Below are 24,967 nucleotides of genomic sequence, written 5' to 3'. Positions count from 1 at the left end.
TGTACAGATGAGCCAAATATTAACTGGAAAGAGAAAAGTATGGAGAAGAGAAAGAATTGCTTACGACCCAGAACATATCACCTCCTTTGTTGAACATGGTGGAGGTAGTGTTACAGCGTTGGCGTGTGCGGCAGCCAGTGGAACCTGCTCACTTGAGTTCATTCAGTGACTGCAGACAGAAAAATTAAATATATAGGACTATATTTCTTTTAATACATCTTTTCAGATTCAGGCAAATGCGTTAAACTCATTGGATGGTGCTACACAGTCCAGCTGGATGTATATAAATATATTGCAAAAGCAACTCAAGACTTTTTAAAGACAATAGTGTGGATTGTTCTTCAATGGCCAGGTCAATCACCTGCCCTCAGTCCAATCAAGCATGCATTTTACTTACCGAAGGCAGAACTGCAGGTAAAATGAACCAAGAACAAGCAGGAACTGAAGACAGTTGCGGTAAAGGCTTGTAAGAAATGCAGCATCTGGTAACGTCTATGGGTTCCAAACTTCCGGCAGTCAGAGGTATCAAAAATGACTTTGTCGAATTACTTTTAGGCCCCTAAAAATAGGGGGCTGTGTATCTGTAGCCTGTTCTGAGCTCTCTTTGGAAGCACTGACATGTCAAAGAAAGTGTTGTAGTGTCTTTTATATCAGTGATTCATCTACTAGAGTAAACACTTTACCTTAGATCCTCCTTCAGCTCTATATTTTACACCCTTTACCTCAAAATCTCTCTCTGCTAGCTGTAATGGACTGCAAACTTCTGCCATGAAGTAAATGTCAAAAACATATTGATTTATTGTCTCATCCAAAAGGAAAAAAATGATAGAATTGTGTCTTCCTTCAAAAGCCTGGCTGAAAGAGGGATGCCAGCCCAGCGTTCGAGTGAGGAATGTTGTAGTTCACCGGCAGTATGACTTACCGCCTTGATCTTTGCTGAAGACAAAAAAGAACGATGTTGTTTTTGAAAGGCTCTTCTTCATTCACTCGACAGAAATTGAGGCCTTGAATGCCATAAATTCCATCACGCTTTCAGAGTTTAAGAAACTCTCCGACCTCACCACACTTTAGAAGATACAAAACTGTTCTTCCATCTTACTTTGGAGGGATCTAAGGTTGTGTTTTGCCAGAGTTCACTCTGAATGAGCAGGTGAAGTGTTAGCCTCTTATGATGAACCTTCACTGGTTTGCTGGACCTTCTGTGCGAACAGCATCATTAGGACCAGGCCGTTTTTCAGATATGCCAGTTTATTTCTCTTAGCTTTCTGAAGGGATTAACACTCAAAAGTATAATTACTATGACTACCAAACAAAGGTAAGTAAATGTGAATCACCATATCTGTCTTATTTACTCAAATTTGACCCTCAAGAAAGATTTTCTCCACTTCAAAAGCAGTGCAGTTTGTCAACGCTGTATCAAAGGACAAAATAATCTTCATCAGAATGAATCTATTACTTTCAATGATACAGTAACATTGTTTTTTTTTCATCAACATGAAAATCAATTGATTTTTTCAGTTTTAACACAATTAACACCATTTTTAATTTCATCCCAGACATTGAGTGAGAGCACCAGTGGTTATATATTCCAAACAGTGAGTGTATATATCAAACATAAAGTCAATAAGTGTATATATCATATATGTAATATGTCCATTGTGTGTCCAATATGTCCATGAAAGAATGGGTCAAGCCTAAACTTAGCTTAAAAGACTTTCAGTGGTGCTTTGCCATTAGCCGATCCAAGACTAGGCTTAATCCATGTCACTGGCCCAGTAGTATTTATTAAGGCCTCAAATGTGAAAACAGCAAAAAATCAAGCCTAAAAATCTTGTAATTCGCCCCTCTTGCCACTCCAGTTATGAGGTGCTAATTGGGGTGGTCAGTGCCATCCTAGAATTAAGCATGGCCACCTTTCTGGTCACCCCAGTTATGGGATGCTCATGGTTTTCTTTACAGTTGAATACATGCAGGTCTTGTTGGTTTCCTTACACAGTGCTATCTGCATGTACCCTCCAACATGCAGGTGTTTTAAAAAATAAGAAACCTTCTCAAACCTACCGTAAAACAACGTCTCAGGCAATGCATTCATAACCATTTAATGCAATAACTTTCTGCGAGGGAGCTTTTAGAGACATTAAGCTCTTCCGCCCGCCCGAAGACTGCTGGGATAGGCTCCAGCATCCCCCCGCGACCCTGACGGAGAAGCGGCTTAGAAAATGGATGGATGGATGGATGGATAAGCTCTTCCGCTGTCTGGTTCCGATCACCACCAAGTTTCTGTAGTCAATGACTTCATTGTGCTGTCATTCTTTCCTCTGGACCCTTTTTGAAATCTCCTGCTCTGCCTCTGCCAAGGCTTTCAGCCTGGCCTTCAGGGGAAGCATTCACACAATACAAAGTCATTTGATTTGACTGAGCAGCAGAGGAGCTATTGGAATTATGATCATGCAGCCAAATATGGCTGAGAAAATCTGCGAACCTGGGAATCTGGGACCCTGAAGTTATTAATTTAGGCTTTTCTCACTACAGGTTATAATGATAGGAAAGCTAACCAGATAGCACTGTGTAATGTAACATACTACACCTGCATGTATTCAACTGTAACAAGAAAACAATGAGCACCCAATAACTGGGGTGACCAGAAAGGTGGCCATGCTTAATTCTAGGGTGGCACTGGCAACTCCTGGCCACCCCAGTTAGCACCCCATAGCTGGGGTGACCAGCAAGGTGGCCATGCTTAATTCTAGGGTGGCACTGGCAACTCCTGGCCACCCCAGTTAGCACCCCATAACTGAGGTGACCAGCAAGGTGGCCATGCTTAATTCTAGGGTGGCACTGGCAACTCCTGGCCACCCCAGTTAGCACCCCATAACTGGGGTGACCAGCAAGGTGGCCATGCTTAATTCTAGGGTGGCACTGGCAACTCCTCGCCACCCCAGTTAGCACCCCATAACTGGGGTGACCAGCAAGGTAGCCATGCTTAATTCTAGGGTGGCACTGGCAAGCCCTGGCCACCACAATTAGCACCTCAAAACCAGAGTGGTAAGAAGGGCGAATTACAAGAGTTGTATTCTTGATTTTTGTACACATAAGAAAGACCTTAATAAATACTACTGAGCCAGTTTCCTAGGCATGGATTAAGCCTAATCTTGGACCGGCTAATGGCAAAGCACTATTCAAAGTCTTTTAACCTAAGTTTAGGCTTGGATCTGGAACCAGACTGGGTCTGGTAAACTGGCCCAAACTATGTCAAAAACAAAATGACCAGAATTGGGCCTGTACTGGCCCAGTGTCATTTAAAGATATGGTCCGGATCCATAGAATGGACCCGCCCCGATTGACTCAGGCTGGATCTGGGCAGTTATTCAAAACGGGCTTGGGCCAAATCCATGTGCTGGGCTTTTTGCAGACAGGAGGAAAAGAAATAAAACAGTTTAATGAAGTACATAAATACTGCTAAATTTCCAAAACATACCATTCACTCCTCAGTCCATGCAGTCCATATAAGGAAACTGCAAAAACAGTCAGTTTTTAATTAATCTGCTTTGTGATGTCACAAAACCTGACACAAATTTGAACAGTGTTTATGTCACACTCTTAGGGCCTTTTCACGCCGAGTGTGATTTGTGAGATTTATTTGGACGGAAATTAATGGATGATCTATTAACTGACAAGTAAAGAATTGTTCACCCACTGATATTGATTAAAAAATGAATTTTATTTCATTTCCAATAATCACAAGTTCTTGTTTTAGTAGGTAGGTTTATGAAGTTTTAACATTTTTGAATTGTGCATGAGGGCCCTATAAGCAACTAGCTCGAGCCCCCACTGAAAACCGACAAGGTTCTAGATTTAGGTTTTAGATAGTACCTCTCTGTGTTAGAAAACATGACATCACATTTTGCATTGAATTATGTTGGGTCGCTGTGGTGATGCAGGGGCCTAACATTAGAGATTTACAGAGATACAAGGACTCTGAAGAGTGTTTTTGTAAACTTTGAGATATAAATAAAGATTGTTACTGCAAATTTGCTCTTAAATTACATTTGAAGAGGATTTAGAAAGTTTTACATTCCCTTAAAGGAGCCTGCAGACGACTGGTTAGCACATTTTTTTCGACGTCTTGCTTCGCCTGAATCTGAGGCTTTTACAGACGTAGAAAGATTTTTACATCCTCCAAACACGTTGCTTCCAAAACATCAGTGTCCCAGTTATACAGAAGGCATTTCTGGGTTGTTCTCAAAGCATTTATGACAGGAAATCGTTTAGAAACCATCACTTTTACTGTGTTTTTGTTGGCACTATTTTACGCTGGTGGAGGATTTCCTCGGGGTTCTTCGGTCAGTTTCCATGCCAACGACTGCGCGCCCGAAAAAACGTTATTTTCTATTTTCACCCACTCGTATTCCGATAAATCCCGCCTCCTGCATTACGATTGGCTAGTTTTCTCCATCCTGCGCTATGATTGGCTAGAATTTCATATACGCAGCGTTCCTCATATCGCCGGATCTGTCGTAATACGGGTGGGGAAAAAACACTTCATCTAATAGCCAAGCAAGCCACAGAGAATCTCACAGGCGTCCAGGCTGCTCCGCCAATTCTGTAAAGACAGTTTTACTAAAAACGGTTTGATTGTAAATAATTCAGGGTGGAGAAGTGTGTCGTTTTACGGTGTTGCAGTAGCTCTTTCTAAATGACGGTGAGTGAAGCAGTGAGCTGAAGTTCGGTTAATCGGGACGTTGTGTGTAACGTTAGCCTACATGTTAGCTAGGAGCTAAACTAGGTTACATAGTCCACAGAAAAACTGAGTTTGTGTGGATAAATTTTTCTGAGATTTGCTTTGTATAAGAGTTTTACGCTCACTGTCCGCTTTATAAGACGCCTATCTACTGGTTATTTTCTGTTAAATCTGGTATAACTGGGTCATTTTACTGAGATGTACATCTGGATTAGCATCCCAGCCGTTGGGACTGATTTTCCCGCGCGAGAGGAAGCCCACCACAGCAGAGTCGGCTGAGCGGCGGCAGCAGCTGCGGGGACTGAGAGAAACCTGTGAGTGAAAAGTGTTAAAAATGATGTTTTTTGTTGTAAAATCGTAAAAATGTGCAGCAATTTTAATAAGAAACAGAAATATGTTTAGTTTATTAACGTTATAATTGATGTCAAATGCCATTAAAATGTTACATCCAGATTAATATAGTTCATATTTATTTAAAATATATTAATAATTAAAAATATTTCAATGTAATTGATTAACTTGCTATTATTGTGCAGTAGTTCCTGTTTTAATAATTCAATTTGCGTACAATGTACTGTAGATGGTTTTATTTTAAGGAAAGAAACAAATATAGGCAGGATAATTGCTATTAACTATTACAGTCAAAATACCCTTTTTTTAAAAATGTATTTAGTATTTTTTTTATGTATTTACAGTTTATGACCAGTGACCTGCTTTTGTCTGGATATGTTTGGGTGGTGGACCTGGCAATGTCACAGATGTAACTAGCACACAGACTACCATATCAGTGTGACTGGCTTGCTGAGATTTGATTACCACACAAATAATATCTGGACAACAACAATTTTGTAGTGTAGGATGATAAATTGTGCAGCAACAAGTGAACTACTATCTGTACAACGATATAGTGGACCTGTAAGGTAAATGGAGTTTGTAAAGTGGACAGAGAGGAGATACAAGGTGGGTGTTTCTAATGAAGTGGCCAGTGAGTGGAAGTACATGGTAAGTGTTTCTAATAAAGTGGCCAGTGATTGGAAGTACAAGGTAAGTGTTTCTAATGAAGTGGCCAGTGATTGGAAGTACAAGGTAAGTGTTTCTAATAAAGTGGCCAGTGAGTGGAAGTACAAGGTAAGTGTTTCTAATAAAGTGGCCAGTGAGTGGAAGCACAAGGTAGGTGTTTCTAATAAAGTGGCCAGTGAGTGGAAGTACAAGGTAAGTGTTTCTAATAAAGTGGCCAGTGAGTGGAAGCACAAGGTAAGTGTTTCTAATAAAGTGGCCAGTGATTGGAAGCACAAGGTAAGTGTTTCTAATAAAGTGGCCAGTGAGTGGAAGTACAAGGTAAGTGTTTCTAATAAAGTGGCCAGTGAGTGGAAGTACAAAGTAAGTGTTTCTAATGAAATGGCCAGTGAGTGGAAGTACAAGGTAAGTGTTTCTAATAAAGTGGCCAGTGAGTGGAAGTACAAAGTAAGTGTTTCTAATGAAGTGGCCAGTTAGTGGAAGTACAAGGTAGGTGTTTCTAATAAAGTGGCCAGTGAGTGGAAGTACAAGGTAGGTGTTTCTAATAAAGTGGCCAGTGAGTGGAAGTACAAGGTAGGTGTTTCCAGTAAAGTCAGGGTTGTTTGTTGCTATAAGTGGTCTAAGAAGTGATTTACGATCCCTGAGCCACGATATAAAAAAATCAATGTTCAGAAATGTTCTGGAATTAAAAAATTAATTTCAGCACAACATAAAATGTGAAAGCCGTTGGCTCAAAACAAAAAACTGTTAACTATATCATGTTTGCTGTTCAACTTAAAATGAGATATTCGGCGAATAAGCATAACTGAACTGTTTTTCAGTTTTTACTGCATGTACTGCTTGTAATGTAACACACATTTACATGCTTATTTGGACTTTTTTGGGACACTTATCAGCCATGGTATCTTATGTGTCATCAGTAAGTTAACAACAGGCTTGTTTTTGGCAATTTTGACAGGTGCAACATGATCTTGCTGTACAAATAGTAATTACCCTCTTAAGACCCTGTTTTTTTCATTTTTCCAGTGCATGTTAAAGACTATAGGTTTTGGAAAAGTCTAAAAAAAAAACTGACTCCAGGCATATAGTTTTAAAGGTCTCTCTCTGTCTAATTACACGTCTTGTTAATTTTCTAAGTAAAAATAAGTTACCACATCTTCTACAGGGAACACCTAAGCTTAAATATGTTTAGTGCACATTTTATATATATTTACTAAGTTTAACATATTGGAAAAAACAAATAATATATGCCTTTTAGAAAAGGCCACATTTCATCATTTATTTATTTATTTAGGTTGAAGCTGCACTGTGTAAGAGATGGGTTATGAGTTATACTTCCATAATAGAGAGACTGGAGAGTATGATTTTTGTTATATCGTTGTTTCACAGTGCAGACACCCTAGACACTGAAACTTCTGAAACAAAATAAAAAGCTCAAATACATACAGGCATTTGGCATGTTTATTTAATTATAGATCTAAACAAACCCATTCACATAGTCATGTTTCTGTAGACAAATCTGAGATGTTTTCGCTGAAATAGATATAAATCATAAGAATGTTACAGAGACTGAATGCTGTTACAGCAGTGGCCCAATTTTAAAGTTAATCAAAACTGAAGACGTGTTCCAGACAAATCAAATCTCAATATTTTCAGTGCTGTATCTAAACTTTGGTCAGTTAAAGCAGAATTATAAAGCAGATTATTGTGAATCACTACATAAATGACTGAACACATACATAAAGTAATAATTCTCATATATAGAAATAAACCTATAAAATACCAATTTTCCAGCTACTTCATCTAGTAAGCATATAATTGTAATTGTAACAACAGAATAAAGGAAATAAATCATTATATAAAGTAACATTAGTTAGCTGAGCTTAAAACATCCTGGGTTCTAATAACTCTGGAAGGCACTTTGCAACAAGCAGTGTTACAGTTGAATTGATTAAATGGAATAGAGACAATAAAAGTCAGTAACTAGATGATAAGATACCTGTAGCAAAGACAGACAGAGCGGTTACTTTGTTACATAAAACTAAGACACCAATGAAAATTCTAATTTGGTATGAATCACAGATATTTAGCAATGTGCTTCATTTCTCCACCATCAGGAAAATTAGACCCAAAACATCACAAATGACAAACTAAACATTTAATTTCCCTGCTTGTACTTAAAAGCTAACCAGTCTAATCACTCTACTTTGTTGTGGGCTGTTGTGTAATCCAAAAATGTTACAAATGTTTGGTAATATGTCACACATCTGAAGTCTTTTCTATGATCTTAGATATAAGAATAGCACTTAATGCTGGTGTTATAGGCATTTTCCTGCCCACTTGTCTCAAGCTATCTCTGTTAGAGAACTCAGCTTCTTCCAAAATGTCAGTACTTCTTTATTATACAAAAGATTTAACTGTTTCTAAACACATCTAAAAAACAACAAACACCCTTCAGATAAAATGGCACGACCTTGCCATAGGATTTAACATAAATAGCTAATTATAACGTTAGTACACAAAAAAAATAATATATATAGTTGCATATTGTTGCATTCATTCAGTAGCCCTGGTTTAGTGGTAAGACTCCTAGTTTTTCACTATGTCTCAGTTTTCTGTTTTTTTTGGTCTTTTGGAGGGTGGAGCCTCTTGCTGATCTCCTGGAATCTCACACTTTGTCCAGAATTTCTCAGTCTCCTCTTTGTGCAGTCCCTTACAGAAGAGCATGACATTAACAAAATCAGGTCGGCTAGGCAGGGTGTATGAGACCTACAGAAACACAAGATTGAATTCTTTTAATTACAAATTTTTTTTTATAAAGTTTGAAATACATCACATTGATCCTGTGATTATATATAAACTTGTGAGAATAAAATGCTAAATGTGTAGTATTCCATTTGTAAAATAATTACACCCACAATCAAATGAAATAAGGAAAGGAATTAACAGACAACACTCGGATACCAGTTTTAATCTAGAAGCTCTTCTTTGCCCAGTGCTATTGATTTTTCTTTCTTGTAGAAAATTAAATTGTTCTCTGTCATTCTGTAACTCAGTGTGATAGGCTGTAATTATTTTAATTCTAATTAGTGAAAATATAATTAGAGGAAATATATCAGTAAAAACCATTGCTTCAAAGTGAACTAACCTAACTAAACACTTTCTAATATTGTAGTATTTCCTTTTATTTTATGGTTTCCTTGGGAAATGCACTTTTTTTGTAAATATAAATATACACCGATCAGGCATAACATTATGACCACCTCCTTGTTTCTATGCTCATCGTCCTTTTTATCAGCTCCACTTATTATATAGCTGCACTTTGTAGTTCTACAGTTACAGACTGTAGTCCATCTGTTTCTCTGATACTTTGTTAGCTCCCTTTTACCCTGTTCTTCAGTGATCAGGACCCTCATGGACCCTTACAGAGCAGGTACTATTAGGGTGGTGGATCATTCTCGGGACTGCAGTAACACTGATGTGGTGGTGTGTTAGTGTGTTGCGCTGGTCTGAGTGTATAAATTACATATTAATTACTTTATAGTTAGTTATCTGTATTAAAACTACAGTGTGGCAAAGCTGCTAACAGAAGTACTCAAATGTAGATGTTTAGTTTCTGTTCATGTGCATTTCTGGCCCTGACATGGTGCCACACTGTAAGAAACTCAGACATTGTGCGGGAATGATAAAAACTGACTTCAGTTCAGTACAGTAGACCCAAAATCAACCATTTACATTTCTGTACTTACCACTTTAAAGTCTGCTGCATCTACAGCTTTTTTCTGGACATTTTTGAACCAGGCCTTCAGCATCTCCTGGTAACAAGAAGATGGTGAGAAAAGGGCATCATGGCATAGAGTTTACTGATTTGTAAGAGACATAAAACACACCGGATACAAACAAAGTAGATAAAATAGAATTTTACAGACATTTCTACCAATACAGAATTGTTATCTATTGATTACTTTGTTTCATAACTAAGAAGAAAAAAGGCTATATCTTTAAAATTGGCACAGAAATATTAGGAAATATTTTTGGGGGATATCTGAAGCAACGTCAAAAAAAGAGGAGACAATGGCACACAAAAGTTTACGTGAAACTTTTCTTCCACTGAACACATAAAAAAAGAACATAAAAATGTGCTATGCTAGTGATGCGCATGGCCTCCACCAGGAGTCTTTTCCTCTTATGGAACTACAGCATTGCTGTATTTCCAAGTTAAGCCAAGTTTTTAAAACTATCCAGTAACCAGCTATTTATAGATCTAGCTATATGAGCTGTCAGTTGTTCGTGCTATGATGTAATGCTAATCTGAGAAAAAAAACTATAGAAGATGACAATAGATAGTCATACAATCACTGTCAAATAAAAGTATCTAACCTTCCACTGGTCATCACTTTGCAAATGTTTCAGATGCTCAGCTTTGAATATTTTCTCTTCAAAGATAAAAAAGCCCTGTTTTAGGAGTTCCTCAATTATTCCATGTCCTGCTGAGATTAGCAGGCATATGATTGCCATAGGTTTTCCATCTGTGAAACAGAAAAATAGAATAGAAAAATATAAATAAAAAATAAAAACAGGTTCTGCAGTGAACACAAAACAGAGTTTTTATTAAAATATGTAAGTTAATTAGTATCAAGCAGTGCATACAAAAAATTCAAAACAAGCCTGACCCATCTGGGAATATGAGAGATATCTAATTTTCATAATTATTTTTTTCCCTTTCATGTACCAGGGCTCCAGAAAATAGGATCTATAGGTCTCTGTAAAAAGTCATCATACTTTATTTATATAGCTTCAACTCTTACTCAAAATTACAGTTGCTATTTGTATCATTTAATGGATGCTTTTTACAGAGCGCACTGTGTACAGTATATTCCGCTTGAAGGAGAGATAGAAGGAGAACCTATGAGGTTGACATAAGTGATTGTCTTCTTCACTAAAGCAGAGATAAGCTCCTTGTCTTTCCTGGAAACATGAAAGCACAGTGAAAAAACAATTATATAATGATAAAATTAGAATACAGATCAAATATAGTTTTGATACATTATGTTAAAAAAATTAAAACGGCTTGTCAAAATCTAATCTATATCACTTAGTAAGCCCCATGTACTTTTGTAGAAACTACTGTCAGTGATCAAAACTGAGTACATAAAATGTTTTCAAATGTGTGCTACCACATAAAAAAGTCTTCAATGCATTCTTGTTATGTATTTTTAATACACCTCTGATGAGATGAAATTCCAAATGTAGCTGTTTTTTGTTTTAAGTTAATGTTGTTATTGTTGTAATATTTTCATCAGTGTGGTGTCTTATCCAAAAGTTTGAAAAAGGTCCATTTAGTGTTTCAATATGCCTCTCTGCTTTCTTATCATTATTTTGGGAGAAGGGAGTCTCTTACAGATCCTTCAGCACTTCTTCCCAGAATTTTTCAGTATTGTTTTCAGGCAGTCCCTTGTACAAAAGAAGGACCTTAGTTGAATCAGGTTTGTCTGGCAGGGAGTATTTGACCTATAGAGACACAAAACTGAATTATGTCAGCTGCAAAAACAGAAAAAGGAAAGAAAAAAAAGTGATTCACAAGCAATTATTGCACATTTACAAAGAAAATTACACCCACAGTTCTATTTAAAAAATTAGATAATGGGTAACAGAAAACAAAGTTCTTGAATTCAGAACCTCATCTTTGCACAGTGATATTGGTGTATTTGTGCAATCTTTAATGTAGAACTGTACAGATTAAATGTGATAGGTAGAGCAGAAATGTTTATGGAAGACTCTCAAAGGGGAAAATCACTGACAGAAGTTGATAAGGCCACCACCACTCACATTCCAGTATGTTCATGGTTGCCTTGGTTTGACTAGCTAGTTAGCTATCTGATTTGATACAGCTGTGCTACAGTAGTTATCAGTAATATCTGGTATGGTTATTGAAACTTACTGTTACTGTCTACAGTTAATTCCCATTATGATGCATTTTACAGCATCTCAGTCTCATAACAAACTGTTTACATACTTTTTAACACTAAACACAGTTCTTCCTCTTAACAAAAGTCATGATAGTTTCTCATTAATTAATTATTAATAATTAATCCTTAATAACCTTTTCAAAGTTAAAGGCAGGGTTATCCTGTTGGAGTGATTCAGGCTTTATTCCAACTAGGGCTCTGATTTACTGGTTACAGTCTGAATTAACTTTTTACATTCTTGAAAGTGTGGTCTGTATTTTAAATCACTTAGCATACTGAGTTTTTAAGTAAAAACTACAAAATATTATGAATAATTCAGTAAGTTGATATGAAGTTATATTTAGTGCCTGTAGTGTGCAGTTTCTTTAGTACGAAGACAGCAGCAAACTCTCTGAGACAACTGTGTTCTTAGTTTTTCTTTGCAGTGTAAAAACTTGATTTGCTGTGGAAATTAATCTGACAGATGTGATGGGTATTTTGATGTGAATGTTTCATTTTTAGGCGTTCATGGATTTGGAGCCAGAGTTTCATTAGGGAGAATTTGCTGAATGTGTTGTAGATTCAGCATTCAAGAAAAACTGTAGTAATCTGTTCAAATATTTGCTCTATTTTTACTGATGGTTTATGCTGCATAGAATTCAAAGTGAATGGCTCCAGTCTTTTTGAGTGTTCTTCGGAACATTACCATTGTGCCTTGTCTGACTTTGCAGTGCTTCTCAAGTTGAACATATCTGCATTTGTGGTGCAAAATGTGGTGCTAGTGTTGTTATTTTGATGAGTGTTTTCTGCATTTGCAGCTCATTTTGCATTTTGTAGGTCATTGGGTCTTCAAAAGATAGGCTATACTTAATTCAGTAAAAACAGGATACACTGCAGAAATTGGCTTGTCTGCTCGACTTAAAAATGTTGCATAGAGTAAGAACCAATGTAACTGTTTTTATTCAATTAAAATAAATGTAAATAAAATAGTGCAAAGCAAAGTGAGTAAATTAGAATAACAAAACCGATATTTTACATCAGTTGAAACCTTGAAAAGACTTCAGATCAGCTCCTATAACATTGAGTCTGGAAGATGTTTCTCTCATTAAGATCAGCTTAAATAAGAAAAGAACACTCCTACACTCCTGCTCTACGAAGTAAATATGGACCCTGTTGTTTTTTGTTTTTGTTTGTTTGTTTTTTTCAGTAAAATAGAAGTTTAACAGTGAAAAATTTCTTCTGATTTGATCTTACCATTTTGCCATTTGATTTTCATGTGGAATCTATGTGTGTTCTAAACATATACCTATACATGGTAGTTGTAGCTTGTTATGTTTAAAATCTAGATTATTTCTACACTGTTAAAAGTGGGCAGCCTGTCAGTCAGTGAGTATCCCGCCCGATGACTGCTGGGATAGGCTCCCTGAGGGAGAAGCGGCTTAGAAAATGTGTGTGTGTGTGTGTGTGTTAAAAGTGGAAAATGGCAGAAGTTTATTTGAAGTGTTTTTTTTTTTAAAGTTTGATCCGATGTTTGATCTTTCTTCACCTAACCTACTTATTTTGCTTTGCATTGTTTAATTTTTAAAGTTGAGTAAAAGCAGTTAAATGGCTTGCCTCAACTTTAAGTTTCTTTTTGGTTAAACGGACAAACCAGTAATGTAAGCCACTCATACAGAAGTTGTACTTTACTATTGTTCATGTGCTTTATGTAGTAGTACACTATACAAAACTTATGCGTCATGCTATAGTGGTTAAAAAGTGACTTCTGTCCACTACAACGGTCTAAAACTTAACCACAGCATGGCAAAAATGATGTCTTTTGCAGTGTAACAGTGTTACTCTATATTTTATTGCATACCACTTCAAAGTCATCTGCAGTGAATTTCAGCTGATAACCATAAGTTTCTTGGATGCTCTTCAACCAGGCCTCCACCTTCTCCTGGTAGTGAAAAGATGGTAAGAAAATGGCATCATGGCATGTAGTTCACCATTTTGTAAGAGACATAAAACACACTGAACGTAAACAAGTGGACAAACTGGAATGTCATATTGCTGACATTTCTAACAACAAAGAATTGTAATCTATTGAATAATTTTTTTCAAAACTAAAACAAAGAATGTCTTTCATCTTTAGAATTGTGCTGAAAATTAAGCCTTTTCTGTCAGTGTCAATGGCAGTATGGAAATATTTGGAAATATAATATTTAAAAATAATAATTACTGTCAAATAAACTTGTCTAACCTTCCGCTGCTTATCATTGTCCAAATGTTTAACTTCCTCTGTCTTGAATATTTTCTCAGCAATGATCTTGCTAGATCCCTGTTTTGAAAATTTCTTAATGATGTCTTCTGCTGAGTGTCGGAATCTCTGAAGTAAATCAGGTTTGACATCTAGAAAACAAAAAAAGAGAAAACTAAACATACAGTTTTAAATAAGGTACTGCAGTAAACACAATCTCAGCCTCATATCTTATAATGTAAATCTCAAATAATTTATGCAACGTGAGAGCAGGTCTGGTCATCAATAGCTAAATATGAATAACTTTCAGTGACAGAAAATCTTATGAAACCATTGATTATTTATGTTTATTTTTATCTAAATATTCCAGCAGTAGGTGCGGAATGTGTCTTATAATCTGAAATCTCTAAAGGATTACTAGTCCAAAGTGTCCAGTGTACACTAGAAGGAGAGATGGAGGGATGACCTGAGAGATCCATGTAAATGCTGGGATTGTGCACCACTGCAGAGGCAGGTTTCAAGTCATTCCTGGAAGGGGGTGTGGGGTTGGGGGGGGGGGTAATAATGGAATTGTGAAGATAGTATATAGGTCAAAAATACTGTCAATAGAGATACAATATCCACCAAGTGAAACATCACTAATTTAGTGCTTTTAATATGCTTTATCGGTTTTCTCATCCTTATTACAATTTTTTAGAGAGCTGAGCCTCTCACTTAGCCTCTCACCTTCTTCTGTATTTCTTACCAGAATTCTATGATATGCTTTTTGGTGAGGTTTTCGACAGCTGTGTTTAATCCTTTGTAGAAAACCATTACTTTGATTTCAGCAAATTTCTCCGGCAGGAGGTATGAGACCTGCAGACAGAGAAAAACTGAACTTTCTTAAAGTTTTTTTAAGGTTTGTAAAACACTGTGGTAAGTAACACATAAGTGACACAGAAAATATAGTTCTTGAATTTATTACCTCATCTTTGGACAGTTGTACTGGTGTATCTGGATCATTTTTCCTATAGAATCGTAGAGCATCAATTGGATTCTTCTCTTTCATGCCATAGCTGAAATTGATCGGCTGTAATGATGTGGAGGTGCTTTTAGTAACTGCAGTATAGGTAACTCAGGGAAAAACCACCTCTTTTTTACTAAATTTACTAAATGGCTGTGCTGTAATTTTTAAATTGAATCTGTATCACTGCATTTCCAAAATGTATTCCCCAGAAACATTGATGAGGCCAACTTGAGGGGATAGATCCTTCACACTTTGCACTTCGATATTTGATGGAACTTTTGTTATAGTAGGGAAAAGTCTTCCTTTATAATGTCTCATTTATTTTTATTTTTTTATTAAGGTTTTTTTTCTACAATAGACATCATTATTTTTCTTTTTTTTTAAAAGTTGTGCGAAAACAAATTGGTATCACAGGCAGTGATGTTGCTTTGTGCCCTGTCCACCCAAAGTTTGCCCCCCATCATACCAAAAAAGACAGATGAAAACAAAAAGGAAAAAAAGAAAGAAAACATCAGCAATAAGCACAAACAATATCCCTCCCCTCCCTCCCCTTCCACCCCACTTAAGTTTTCACAGGCAGACTGATATTAGATGGATTAAATGGATGTACAGGACAAACAAGACAAACAGACTCGAAGATGCAGATGTTTTTTTATATTTTAATTTGGCAATATTTAATATGCCTAAATTACTCTAAACTACAGCAGCAATGTACAGGATTGATAATTAGCAGGTACTCACATACTAATTCCTCAAAATAGTTAACTGTAATTTTAAATATGTTCACTGCTGTAATGAGTCAGTAAGCAATATCATTATAATAATAATCAGGCTAAGGCCTTACTATTCTCATGCTATATATTACTATGGAGTTTTAAAACACATATCTAACCACAACAAAAATAAATTACACATTTTACCTCAGCAAGCATGTTTAAGGTGGCTTTTCTGTTTCTATAGTTGCCTCCTAGGCAACTATAGTGGTACTCTGATGGGTAGTACTACATTTATGTGTCTCCATAGTTGTCACAATTGGCTCCTCCCAGTCCGGTCCATGTGCGTTTGTTTGGGTCTAGTCCACGTGCTCTTTGTTTTGGTTTCCTAATCCGACCCCTTGTTTTATGACTCCGCCCCTGATTGTCACCACATGGTTTCCACCTGTCCCTTGTTATCCATGTGTTTTATAAGCCCCGTGTTTTCCTTAGTCTAGTGCTGGTCTTTGTTTGTTTGATGTACTGTTTGAATAGTTTGAACTGTTTGTATGTTTGATCGTGTTGATTGTTTATTGTTTGATTCTGGTTTGTCTGTCATGTCTGCCCCTGTTCAATCCATGTTGGTTTAATGAACCTGGACTGTCTAGACTATGGACAAGACCCTGGATTTGCCCTGAATAAAAGTCGCTTATGCATCTGCGTCCTCGCTCCCTGGCATTACAGAAAGATCTGCAACCACACTGGGGAAAACACAGGGCTTAATTACAAGAGGGCTAGCTAGGGATCAGTAGTTAACAGGTGGTGACAATCAGAGGTGGAGTCACAAAACTAGGGGCCAGACTAGGAAACCAATACAAAGAGCACGTGAACTAGACCCAAAGAAATGCACATGGAATGGACTGGGAGAGGCCAATCGTGACAATAGTGTACCAATGTCTTATCACATCTTATAGTGTGTATTTTTAAGGTGCTTCCATGAATTTTTAGTCTTTGAACTTTAATGACCACATGGCAAGTAATGCAGTTTTCCAAGTTCTAAATACCATGTGTCAAACACAAAGCCTGGAGGTCAGATCAGTCCCATGACAAAATCCTATCAGGCATGCAAAAGTATTTTAATTTTCTTTCAGTATTAGCCCATTTCACAGTTTGCTGCACTACAGTACATAGCATGCACTGCAACGTAATGTGACTCTTTTCTAACTGCAGACAACAGTCTAAAGAAGAGCGGTTACACCTCAATTCTACACAATTTCACATCTGTCATATCACCAAACACACAAGCTGCACTTCAACCAACAGAAACACTTAACTTTAGCTCAGCAGCTCAGAAGTTTAGGCCAAGTATTAATAAACTAGGTAGGTTTAAAAGACTGAGTTCTGACTATATTATACTGCTGAAGTTTTTGTGTATTTTGAATGAACAATGGGCAGTCCGGGTTATAGTACATTAATTCAAAATGAAATACAAACATTTTTCCTGATATTAAAGTCTAATGGTAATGTTAGTGTTCAGTGGTATAAATGTCCAGTTTGTACTTAGTGGTCCTTTGTAAGCTAATTGACGAGACAGAGTTTAGAGCCTTCAGTGTCGAGCAGTTATATCACTAATGTAAATGATTACTTAGGAAAAGCATCAAAACAATGTTTCATCAACACAGCCATCAACTCAATCACCACAACTCTGGACCCCTCACAGTTAACTGAATCATCTGCGTACAAACCCAATTCCAAGAAAGTTGAGGCAGTATATAAAATGTAGAAACAAAACAAAATGCAGTGATTTTTTAAACGTATTTTGACCTGTATTTGAATGCAAACAGTACAAAGAAACGGTATGTAATGTTTTACCTTATGATCTTTTTTGTAAATTATGCTCATTCTAGAATTGATGCCTCTTTAAATTCGTACTGCTCACCTGTCCAGCATTGAAGTAGCTGCGGTAGAAGCTACTTTTAAATGTAGACCTTTTTAAGCTAGATGCTCTCTAAAAAAACAATCTTTTTGTGGAAAAATTCTGTAAATAACTTTCTAAAGATGTAAAAATAAGTAATAGTTTCCAACTTTAGAGTAATAGCACACTTTTCAAAGATTGCAAAAATTAGAAATGATTTAACATTTACATTTACGGCATTTGGCTGACGCTCTTATCCAGAGCGACTTACAATTTGATCATTTTACACAATTGGCCTGACTGCATGTCTTTTGGACTGTAGGAGGAAACAGACGCAGACACGGGGAGAACTCCACACAGAGAGGACCCTGGTCGCCCGGCCGGGGAATCGAACCCAGGCCCTCCTTGCTGTGAGGCGACAGCGCTACCCACCACGCCACCGTGCCGCCACATTTAAATTATACTGATGCAAATTTTGCCAGATGAGAAACCTGACACTGTGGCAGTATAGCACTGTATTAAGATTTAAATTTTTGTGACATAAAAGCAAAATGAATTGCTGTTTCACTTTATTTCCCATAATTTTGTAATTTCACACATCATACTGTACATGCTGATCATACAATCAAATATGGTTACATTTTCAGGAAATACACTTCACTCCAAAGTAGGGTGGTTTTCCCCTGTTTACCATAAATGTATATATTACTGCACTTACCACGACTTCAAAATTTTCTGTATTGAGGGACTCACTTTCCTCCACATATTTCAGCCAGGCCTTCAGCATTTTTGGGGAATTGAGAAGATGGTGAGAAAAGAGCATAATAACAAGTAGTTAGTTTAGTTTTGTAACACATAAAAACACAGTGGATGCAATAAAAATTTATTTTACAAAGTAGTTTTCTTTATTTTAATGATTTGTCATGGTTTATCATAATGTAAACTATTTAAATTATGCATTCTGTAAATTACATGACAACAGATGCAAATTTCTACAGATGAGAGCTCTTACCCCTAAAATAGTGGGGCAGTATATCACTTTATAAGATTTTTATTACGTGCTATAAAATTAAATTAACTGCTGCTTCAGTTTTTTTTCCTGTAGCTGTGTGTAGGTTTATGAATCATCATCATCATCCTGTACATGCTGAACCCATAAACAAATATAGTTTACTTTTAAAGAAATACACACCTCACACTAACAGTAAACTGTATATATCACTGTACTTACCACAACATTAACAAACTTTGTATCAAGAGGCTGACTGCCATGCGTTTTCTCATTGTTCTTCAGCCAGGTCTTCAGGATTTTCTGGAATTGAGAGGAGAAGGTGAGAAAAGAGCATAATAAGTTATAAATCATTTTGTAAGAAACATAAAAACACACTGAATGCGATCAAAATGTGGAATAAAATTGAATGTGAAGTTGCAGATATTTCTACAAAAACATACACAGAACTTATGATTCTGAATCAAAATTAAGAAGTAAACGTCCCCAGAGAAAATATTCTGTGGGGAATTTCATCCACTGTTTTTCTCCTGAACACATTGGAAATGTTAAAGAATAGCAAAAGTTTATAATGTTGTTCTAATGATGTTGCTTTCAGGATTAATGCTTTTCTATTGTTGAAGTCGCTTTGTTAGTTTTTGTGTTGTTATGATTTCATGTGTTTTGTGTCTTGATGTGTAGAAACAGGTCATGCTAATCCTGTGTTATAACCTGTGTGTCCTGTGGTTTGTGGGCCCAAATGCGGTTTTGAGTGAGATGTTTTTCAGTTTATTTCCTGTAACTGTTTGTAGGTTCATAAATCATCATCATCCTGTACATGCTGAACTCACAAACAAATATAGTTCACTTTTAAATAAATACACTTATTCTAAATTTGGGTAGTTTCTCCCACTTTTCCCAAACTATATATTACTGCACTCACCACAACTTCTTTTAGCTCTGGGTTGAGAGACTGACGATCAGGCTTTTTCTCATTCTTCAGCCAGGCCTCCAGTGTTTTCTGGAATTGATCCTGGGAACCAAATGCATAATGGCCCTTATTCATCAAAGTTACGTATGGTAAAATCTGACTGTAAAGTGATTGCGCACAAATTTCACAGATAGCTTTTGTTATTCATCAGTTTCATCCTTGGTGTGTCTGAATGATCAAACTCCTGTCTGGTAGGAAAATTTGTAAATGTGAGCATAAACTTTTCACAGCCTTAAAAATGCTAGATTTGTGGTGAACTAACCAAAACTATTATCAGTATCTGTAATACCAATAGTAAGAAAAACATAGAAATTTACAATAATAGTAATCATTTATGCAGTAAAAAGTGGATGTACTTATTTTACATGTATATTGTTAAAAACAACTGTTGCAGCTACACCATATAACTATGTGCTTTTGTTTTACTGACCCCACCCACAAAATAAACAATACAAAATAAAAAAATCTCTTACACTGCAATAACACAGGATCAAATCATACAATCACATCATTCTAACATTTAAAACTATTTTCTTTATTTGAATTATTATTCTGTCATTGTAATTTTAACACCATCAAGAAAATTATCCCAGACAAGAGACCTCCGTTAGTATACGCCCCCAAAAATTAGACTTATTTAGATTAGCATCCTAAAACCAAGTAGATCACTCCCTTGCCTAGTTAGCATTAGCATTATGTACTTTAGTATTAGCATTAGAGCAATTATTAGCATGAATGTACAGCTAGAATTAGCATCTGGAGGAACGTCAAGCAAAATAGCAAGAATAAGTGTTAAAAAGATGAAAAGATGTAGAAAATTTTGATGTAGTGTATGAAAAGATCAGCTAGATTGGTGAACTGAGTATATATAATCTAAATACCTCACAAGCAGCGGCATCTCCACATTAGAAACCTGATGTCGCATATGGCAATGATGGGGCTGTCTGATACACTCCAAATATCTTCCTTTACCTGTTGTGTAAATGCCAGTGGGCTACCTGTTTTTCATAGCAGTCTTGGTTTGGTGAGCATGAGGCTCAGTGCATCAGTGAGACCAAGTGAGCAGTTAAAAAAACACTACATTCAACGTGTTTTCCTATGGGCGTTGCTACGCAGCTAGCCATTGTTTCTCATCAGTTGTGGTAGCCACTCCTAATAGCAAGGCAATATAATGAGTCAAGTAAAAACATTTAATAATGTTCAATTTGCTACCCTGAAATGAGAGCAGAAATGTTTGGGATAAAAACTGTTCCTTCAATCCAGAGAGGTTCAAGAGAAAATGCTGTCTGATACACTCCAAATATCTTCCTTTACCTGTTGTGTAAATGCCAGTGGGCTACCTGTTTTTCATAGCAGTCTTGGTTTGGTGAGCATGAGGCTCAGTGCATCAGTGAGACCAAGTGAGCAGTTAAAAAAACACTACATTCAACGTGTTTTCCTATGGGCGTTGCTACGCAGCTAGCCATTGTTTCTCATCAGTTGTGTTAGCCACTCCTAATAGCAAGGCAATATAATGAGTCAAGTAAAAACATTTAATAATGTTCAATTTGCTACCCTGAAATGAGAGCAGAAATGTTTGGGATAAAAACTGTTCCTTCAATCCAGAGAGGTTCAAGAGAAAATCATGATTACTTGTGAGTGTAGCTAAAAGCACTCTTCTGCTTTCCTTGTCCACCCTGGTTATGCTACAGAATCACTTGAATTCATTCATGCATTGATGGACTTTTGAGAGAAAAGCTTTTGACAAGTTTGCCCAAATAAAAGATTGTCATGCATTCTTGTTTTCATATTTCCCTGCTCTGAAATGCTGGTTTCCATATGTATTTGCAGACCACAATGATTGTGTACTGCTTGATAACTTTGGATTTGTAATGTGATGCTGTATAACAAGGTTTTGTGTGATCTAATGTTGTGATCATATCACTCATATTCCTGTCTTCACTTCCACTAACTCCTCCACCATGTTAATATGTCAATTTGTGATTTCATTCATCTAGTGCATTTGTGATTGGACCAGGTTTTTATGTAGTTTCATTGATGAGTCAGCTGCTGACCATAGAGTTTATTGAGGCCCACCAGGATTTCTGTGCCAGAGACACCACCACTCACAAGCTCACAATATTACAATGTGTGAGATTTTACTAATAAAACCTGCTACCAAAGCTGCTAGAGCAAATAAATAAAAAAGTTGGCTTTTTATTTGTGAAATTTGTCATATATCTTGGTGAAGACGAGTTTAAGTACAGGTTTTGCAGCTCAGTAGAGTTACATCCACACCTACTTTGTTGTATCATGTACATTGAACTACACTCTTATATAAACTGTTTATATTACTGCACTTACCACAACTTCAATGAACTCTGGATTAAGAGACTGACCAACAAACATCTTCTCCTCATTCTTCAGCCAGGCCACCAGTGTTTTCTGGAATTGAGAAAGTGAGAAAAGACTATGAGAACAAGTAGTTTATCATTTGGTAAGAAACATAAAAATGCACTGGATGCAAACAAAAATGTGGAATAAAATCAAATGTCATATTGCAGATATACAACCCCAATTCCAATGAAGTTGGGACGTTGTGTAAAACAAAAACAGTACGATGATTTGCAAATCCTTTTCAACCTATATTGAATTGAATACACTACAAAGACCATCCATCCATCCATCCATCCATTATCTTCCGCTTCTCCGGGGTTCGGGTCGCGGGGCAGCATCCTAAGCAATGAAGCCCAGACCTCCCTTTCCCCAGCCACTTCCACCAGCTCTCCAAGGGGGATTCCGAGGCGCTCCCAGGCCAGCTGGGCGATATAGTCACCCTATCTCTAAGGGAGAGTCCAGACACCCTGCGGAGGAAACTCATTTCGGCCGCTTGTATTCGCGATCTTATTCTTTCGGTCATTACCCAAAGCTCATGACCATAGGTGAGGGTGGGAACGTAGATCGACCGGTAAATCGAGAGCCTTGCCTTATGGCACAGCTCTTTCTTTACCACAACAGACCGGTAAAGAGCCCGCATCACTGCTGACCCAGCACCAATCCGCATGTCAATCTCCCGCTCCCTTGTACCATCACTCGTGACAAGACCCCGAGATACTTGAACTCCTCCACTTGAGGCAAGAGCCTATCCCCGACCCAGAGAGGGCTCTCCACCCTTTTCCGCCTGAGAACCATGGTCTCGGATTTAGAGGTACTGATTCTCATCCCAGCTGCTTCACACTCGGCTGCAAACCGATCCAGCGAAAGCTGAAGTTCGCGGCCTGATGTCCCCAATAGGACCACATCATCTGCAAACAGCAGCGATGTGACCCTGAGGTCACCAAACCGGACACCCTCCATCCCTTGACTGCACCTAGAAATTCTATCCATAAAAATTATGAATAGAATCGGTGACAAAGGGCAGCCCTGACGGAGTCCAACTCTCACTGGGAACGAGTCTGACTTACTGCCGGCCATGCGAACCAAACTCCTGCTTTGTTTGTACAGGGCCTGAATGGCTCGTAGAAAAGAGCCATGTACCCCGTACTCCCGAAGCACCTCCCACAGAATACCCCAGGGAACACAGTCGAATGCCTTCTCCAGATCCACAAAGCACATGTGGACTGGTTGGGCAAACTCCCATGAACCCTCCAGAATCCTGGAGAGGGTGAAGAGTTGGTCCAGTGTTCTACGACCAGGGCGGAACCCGCACTGTTCCTCCTGGATCCGAGGTTCGACTATAAGCCGGACTCTCTTCTCCAGTACCCCTGCATAGACCTTGCCAGGGAGGCTGAGGAGTGTGATTCCCCTGTAGTTGGAACACACCCTCCGGTCCCCTTTTTTAAAAAGAGGCACCACCACCCCAGTCTGCCAATCCAGTGGCACCGCCCCCGATGTCCACGCAATGTTGAAAAGGCGTGTCAGCCAAGACAGCCCCACAACATCCAGAGCCTTGAGGAACTCAGGGCGGATCTCATCCACCCCTGGAGCCTTGCCACCAAGGAGCTTCTTAACTACCTTAGCGACTTCGGCCTCAGTAATGGACAAGCCTATTCCCATGTCCCCAGACTCAGCCTCCTCACTGGAGAACGTGTCGGTGGGATTGAGAAGGTCCTCAAAGTACTCCTTCCACCGCCCAATGACGTCTTCAGTCGAAGTCAGCAGCACACCATCTCCACTATATACAGTGCTAGTGGCACACTGCTTTCCCCTTCTGAGTCGCCTGATGGTTTGCCAGAATCTTTTCGGAGCCGACTTAAAGTCACTTTCCAAGGCCTCACCAAACTCTTCCCATACACAGGTTTTTGCCTTGGCGATAACTGAAGCCGCAGATCGCTTGGCCTGTCGATACCTGCCAGCTGCCTCTGGTGTCCCACAGGCCAACCATGCCCGGTAGGCACCACCACCGGGTTCGAGGATTACCGCCCCGACAGGCACCAACTACCTTACGGCCACAGCTACAGTCAGCCGCTTCAGCAATGGAGGAACGGAACATGGCCCATTCTGAGTCAATGTCCCCCACCTCCCCCGATATCTGGTCAAAGTTCTGATGGAGGTGTGAGTTGAAGATCAATCTGACAGGTTCTTCTGCTAGACGTTCCCAGCAAACCCTCACTATACGTTTGGGCTTGCCTGGTCTGACCGGCATCTTCCCCCACCACCTGATCCAACTCACCACCAGGTGGTGATCAGGTGACAGCTCAGCTCCTCTCTTTACCCGAGTGTCCAAAACACATGGCCGCAAGTCCGATGACACAACTACAAAGTCAATCATTGAACTGCGGCCTAGGGTGTCCTGGTGCCATGTGCACTTATGGACATCCTTGTGTTCAAACATGGTGTTCGTGATGGACAAACTGTGGTTTGCGCAGAAGTCCAAAAACTGAACACCACTCGGGTTCAGATCAGAGAGGCCATTCCTCCCAATCACACCCCTCCAGGTCTCACTGTCATTGCCCACGTGAGCGTTGAAGTCCCCCAGTAGGACAATAGAGTCTCCAGGAGGAGCACTTTCAAGCACCCTTCCCAAGGACTCTAAGAAGGCTGGGTACTCTGAACTGCTGTTCGGTGCATAAGCACAGACAACAGTCAGGACCCGTTCCCCAACCCGAAGGCGTAGGGAAGCTACCCTCTCGTCCACCGGAGAAAACCCCAACATACAGGCACCGAGTCGAGGGGCTATGAGAAAGCCCACACCTGCCCGCCGCCTCTCACCATGGGCAACTCCAGAAAAGAATAAAGTCCAGCCCCTCTCAAGGAGATTGGATCCAGAGCCCAAGCTGTGTATTGAGGTGAGCCCGACTATATCTAGCCGGTATCTCTCAACCTCGCGCACCAACTCAGGCTCCTTCCCCGCCAGTGAGGTAACGTTCCAAGTTCCAAAAGCCAGTTTCAGCAACCGAGGATCAGAACGCCAAGGCCCACGCCTTCGGACACTGCCCGATCCACAACGCA

At 38.6% G+C, this 24,967-nt stretch overlaps 1 protein-coding gene and 1 long non-coding RNA gene across 2 annotated transcripts in view; one reads left to right on the top strand and one right to left on the bottom strand.

Moving 5' to 3' along the window:
- Positions 1-4,561: 4,561 nt before the first annotated feature.
- LOC108434274 lies at positions 4,562-17,915 on the top strand. Its single transcript, XR_001858356.2, has 3 exons — positions 4,562-4,702; positions 4,957-5,055; positions 17,881-17,915. It is a non-coding gene; the product is annotated as an uncharacterized LOC108434274 (long non-coding RNA).
- Positions 7,198-24,967, bottom strand: part of LOC108434273 — a 44,247-nt gene continuing 26,477 nt past the window's right edge. The window contains exons 20-33 of the mRNA XM_017709282.2: positions 21,881-21,961; positions 19,490-19,579; positions 18,790-18,870; positions 18,277-18,336; positions 14,910-15,014; positions 14,691-14,800; positions 14,412-14,473; positions 13,949-14,097; positions 13,565-13,645; positions 11,160-11,269; positions 10,665-10,726; positions 10,139-10,287; positions 9,508-9,573; positions 7,198-8,527 (exon numbers count right to left, since the gene is read on the bottom strand). Of these exons, the coding sequence (XP_017564771.2) occupies positions 8,366-8,527; positions 9,508-9,573; positions 10,139-10,287; positions 10,665-10,726; positions 11,160-11,269; positions 13,565-13,645; positions 13,949-14,097; positions 14,412-14,473; positions 14,691-14,800; positions 14,910-15,014; positions 18,277-18,336; positions 18,790-18,870; positions 19,490-19,579; positions 21,881-21,961 (1,368 nt within the window). The 3' untranslated portion in view covers positions 7,198-8,365. The remainder of the gene's footprint in view (positions 8,528-9,507; positions 9,574-10,138; positions 10,288-10,664; positions 10,727-11,159; positions 11,270-13,564; positions 13,646-13,948; positions 14,098-14,411; positions 14,474-14,690; positions 14,801-14,909; positions 15,015-18,276; positions 18,337-18,789; positions 18,871-19,489; positions 19,580-21,880; positions 21,962-24,967) is intronic.

This window comes from Pygocentrus nattereri, chromosome 20, assembly GCF_015220715.1.
Source record: "Pygocentrus nattereri isolate fPygNat1 chromosome 20, fPygNat1.pri, whole genome shotgun sequence".
Classification (NCBI taxonomy): domain Eukaryota; kingdom Metazoa; phylum Chordata; class Actinopteri; order Characiformes; family Serrasalmidae; genus Pygocentrus; species Pygocentrus nattereri.
This window is presented reverse-complemented; position numbering and strand designations above follow the sequence as displayed.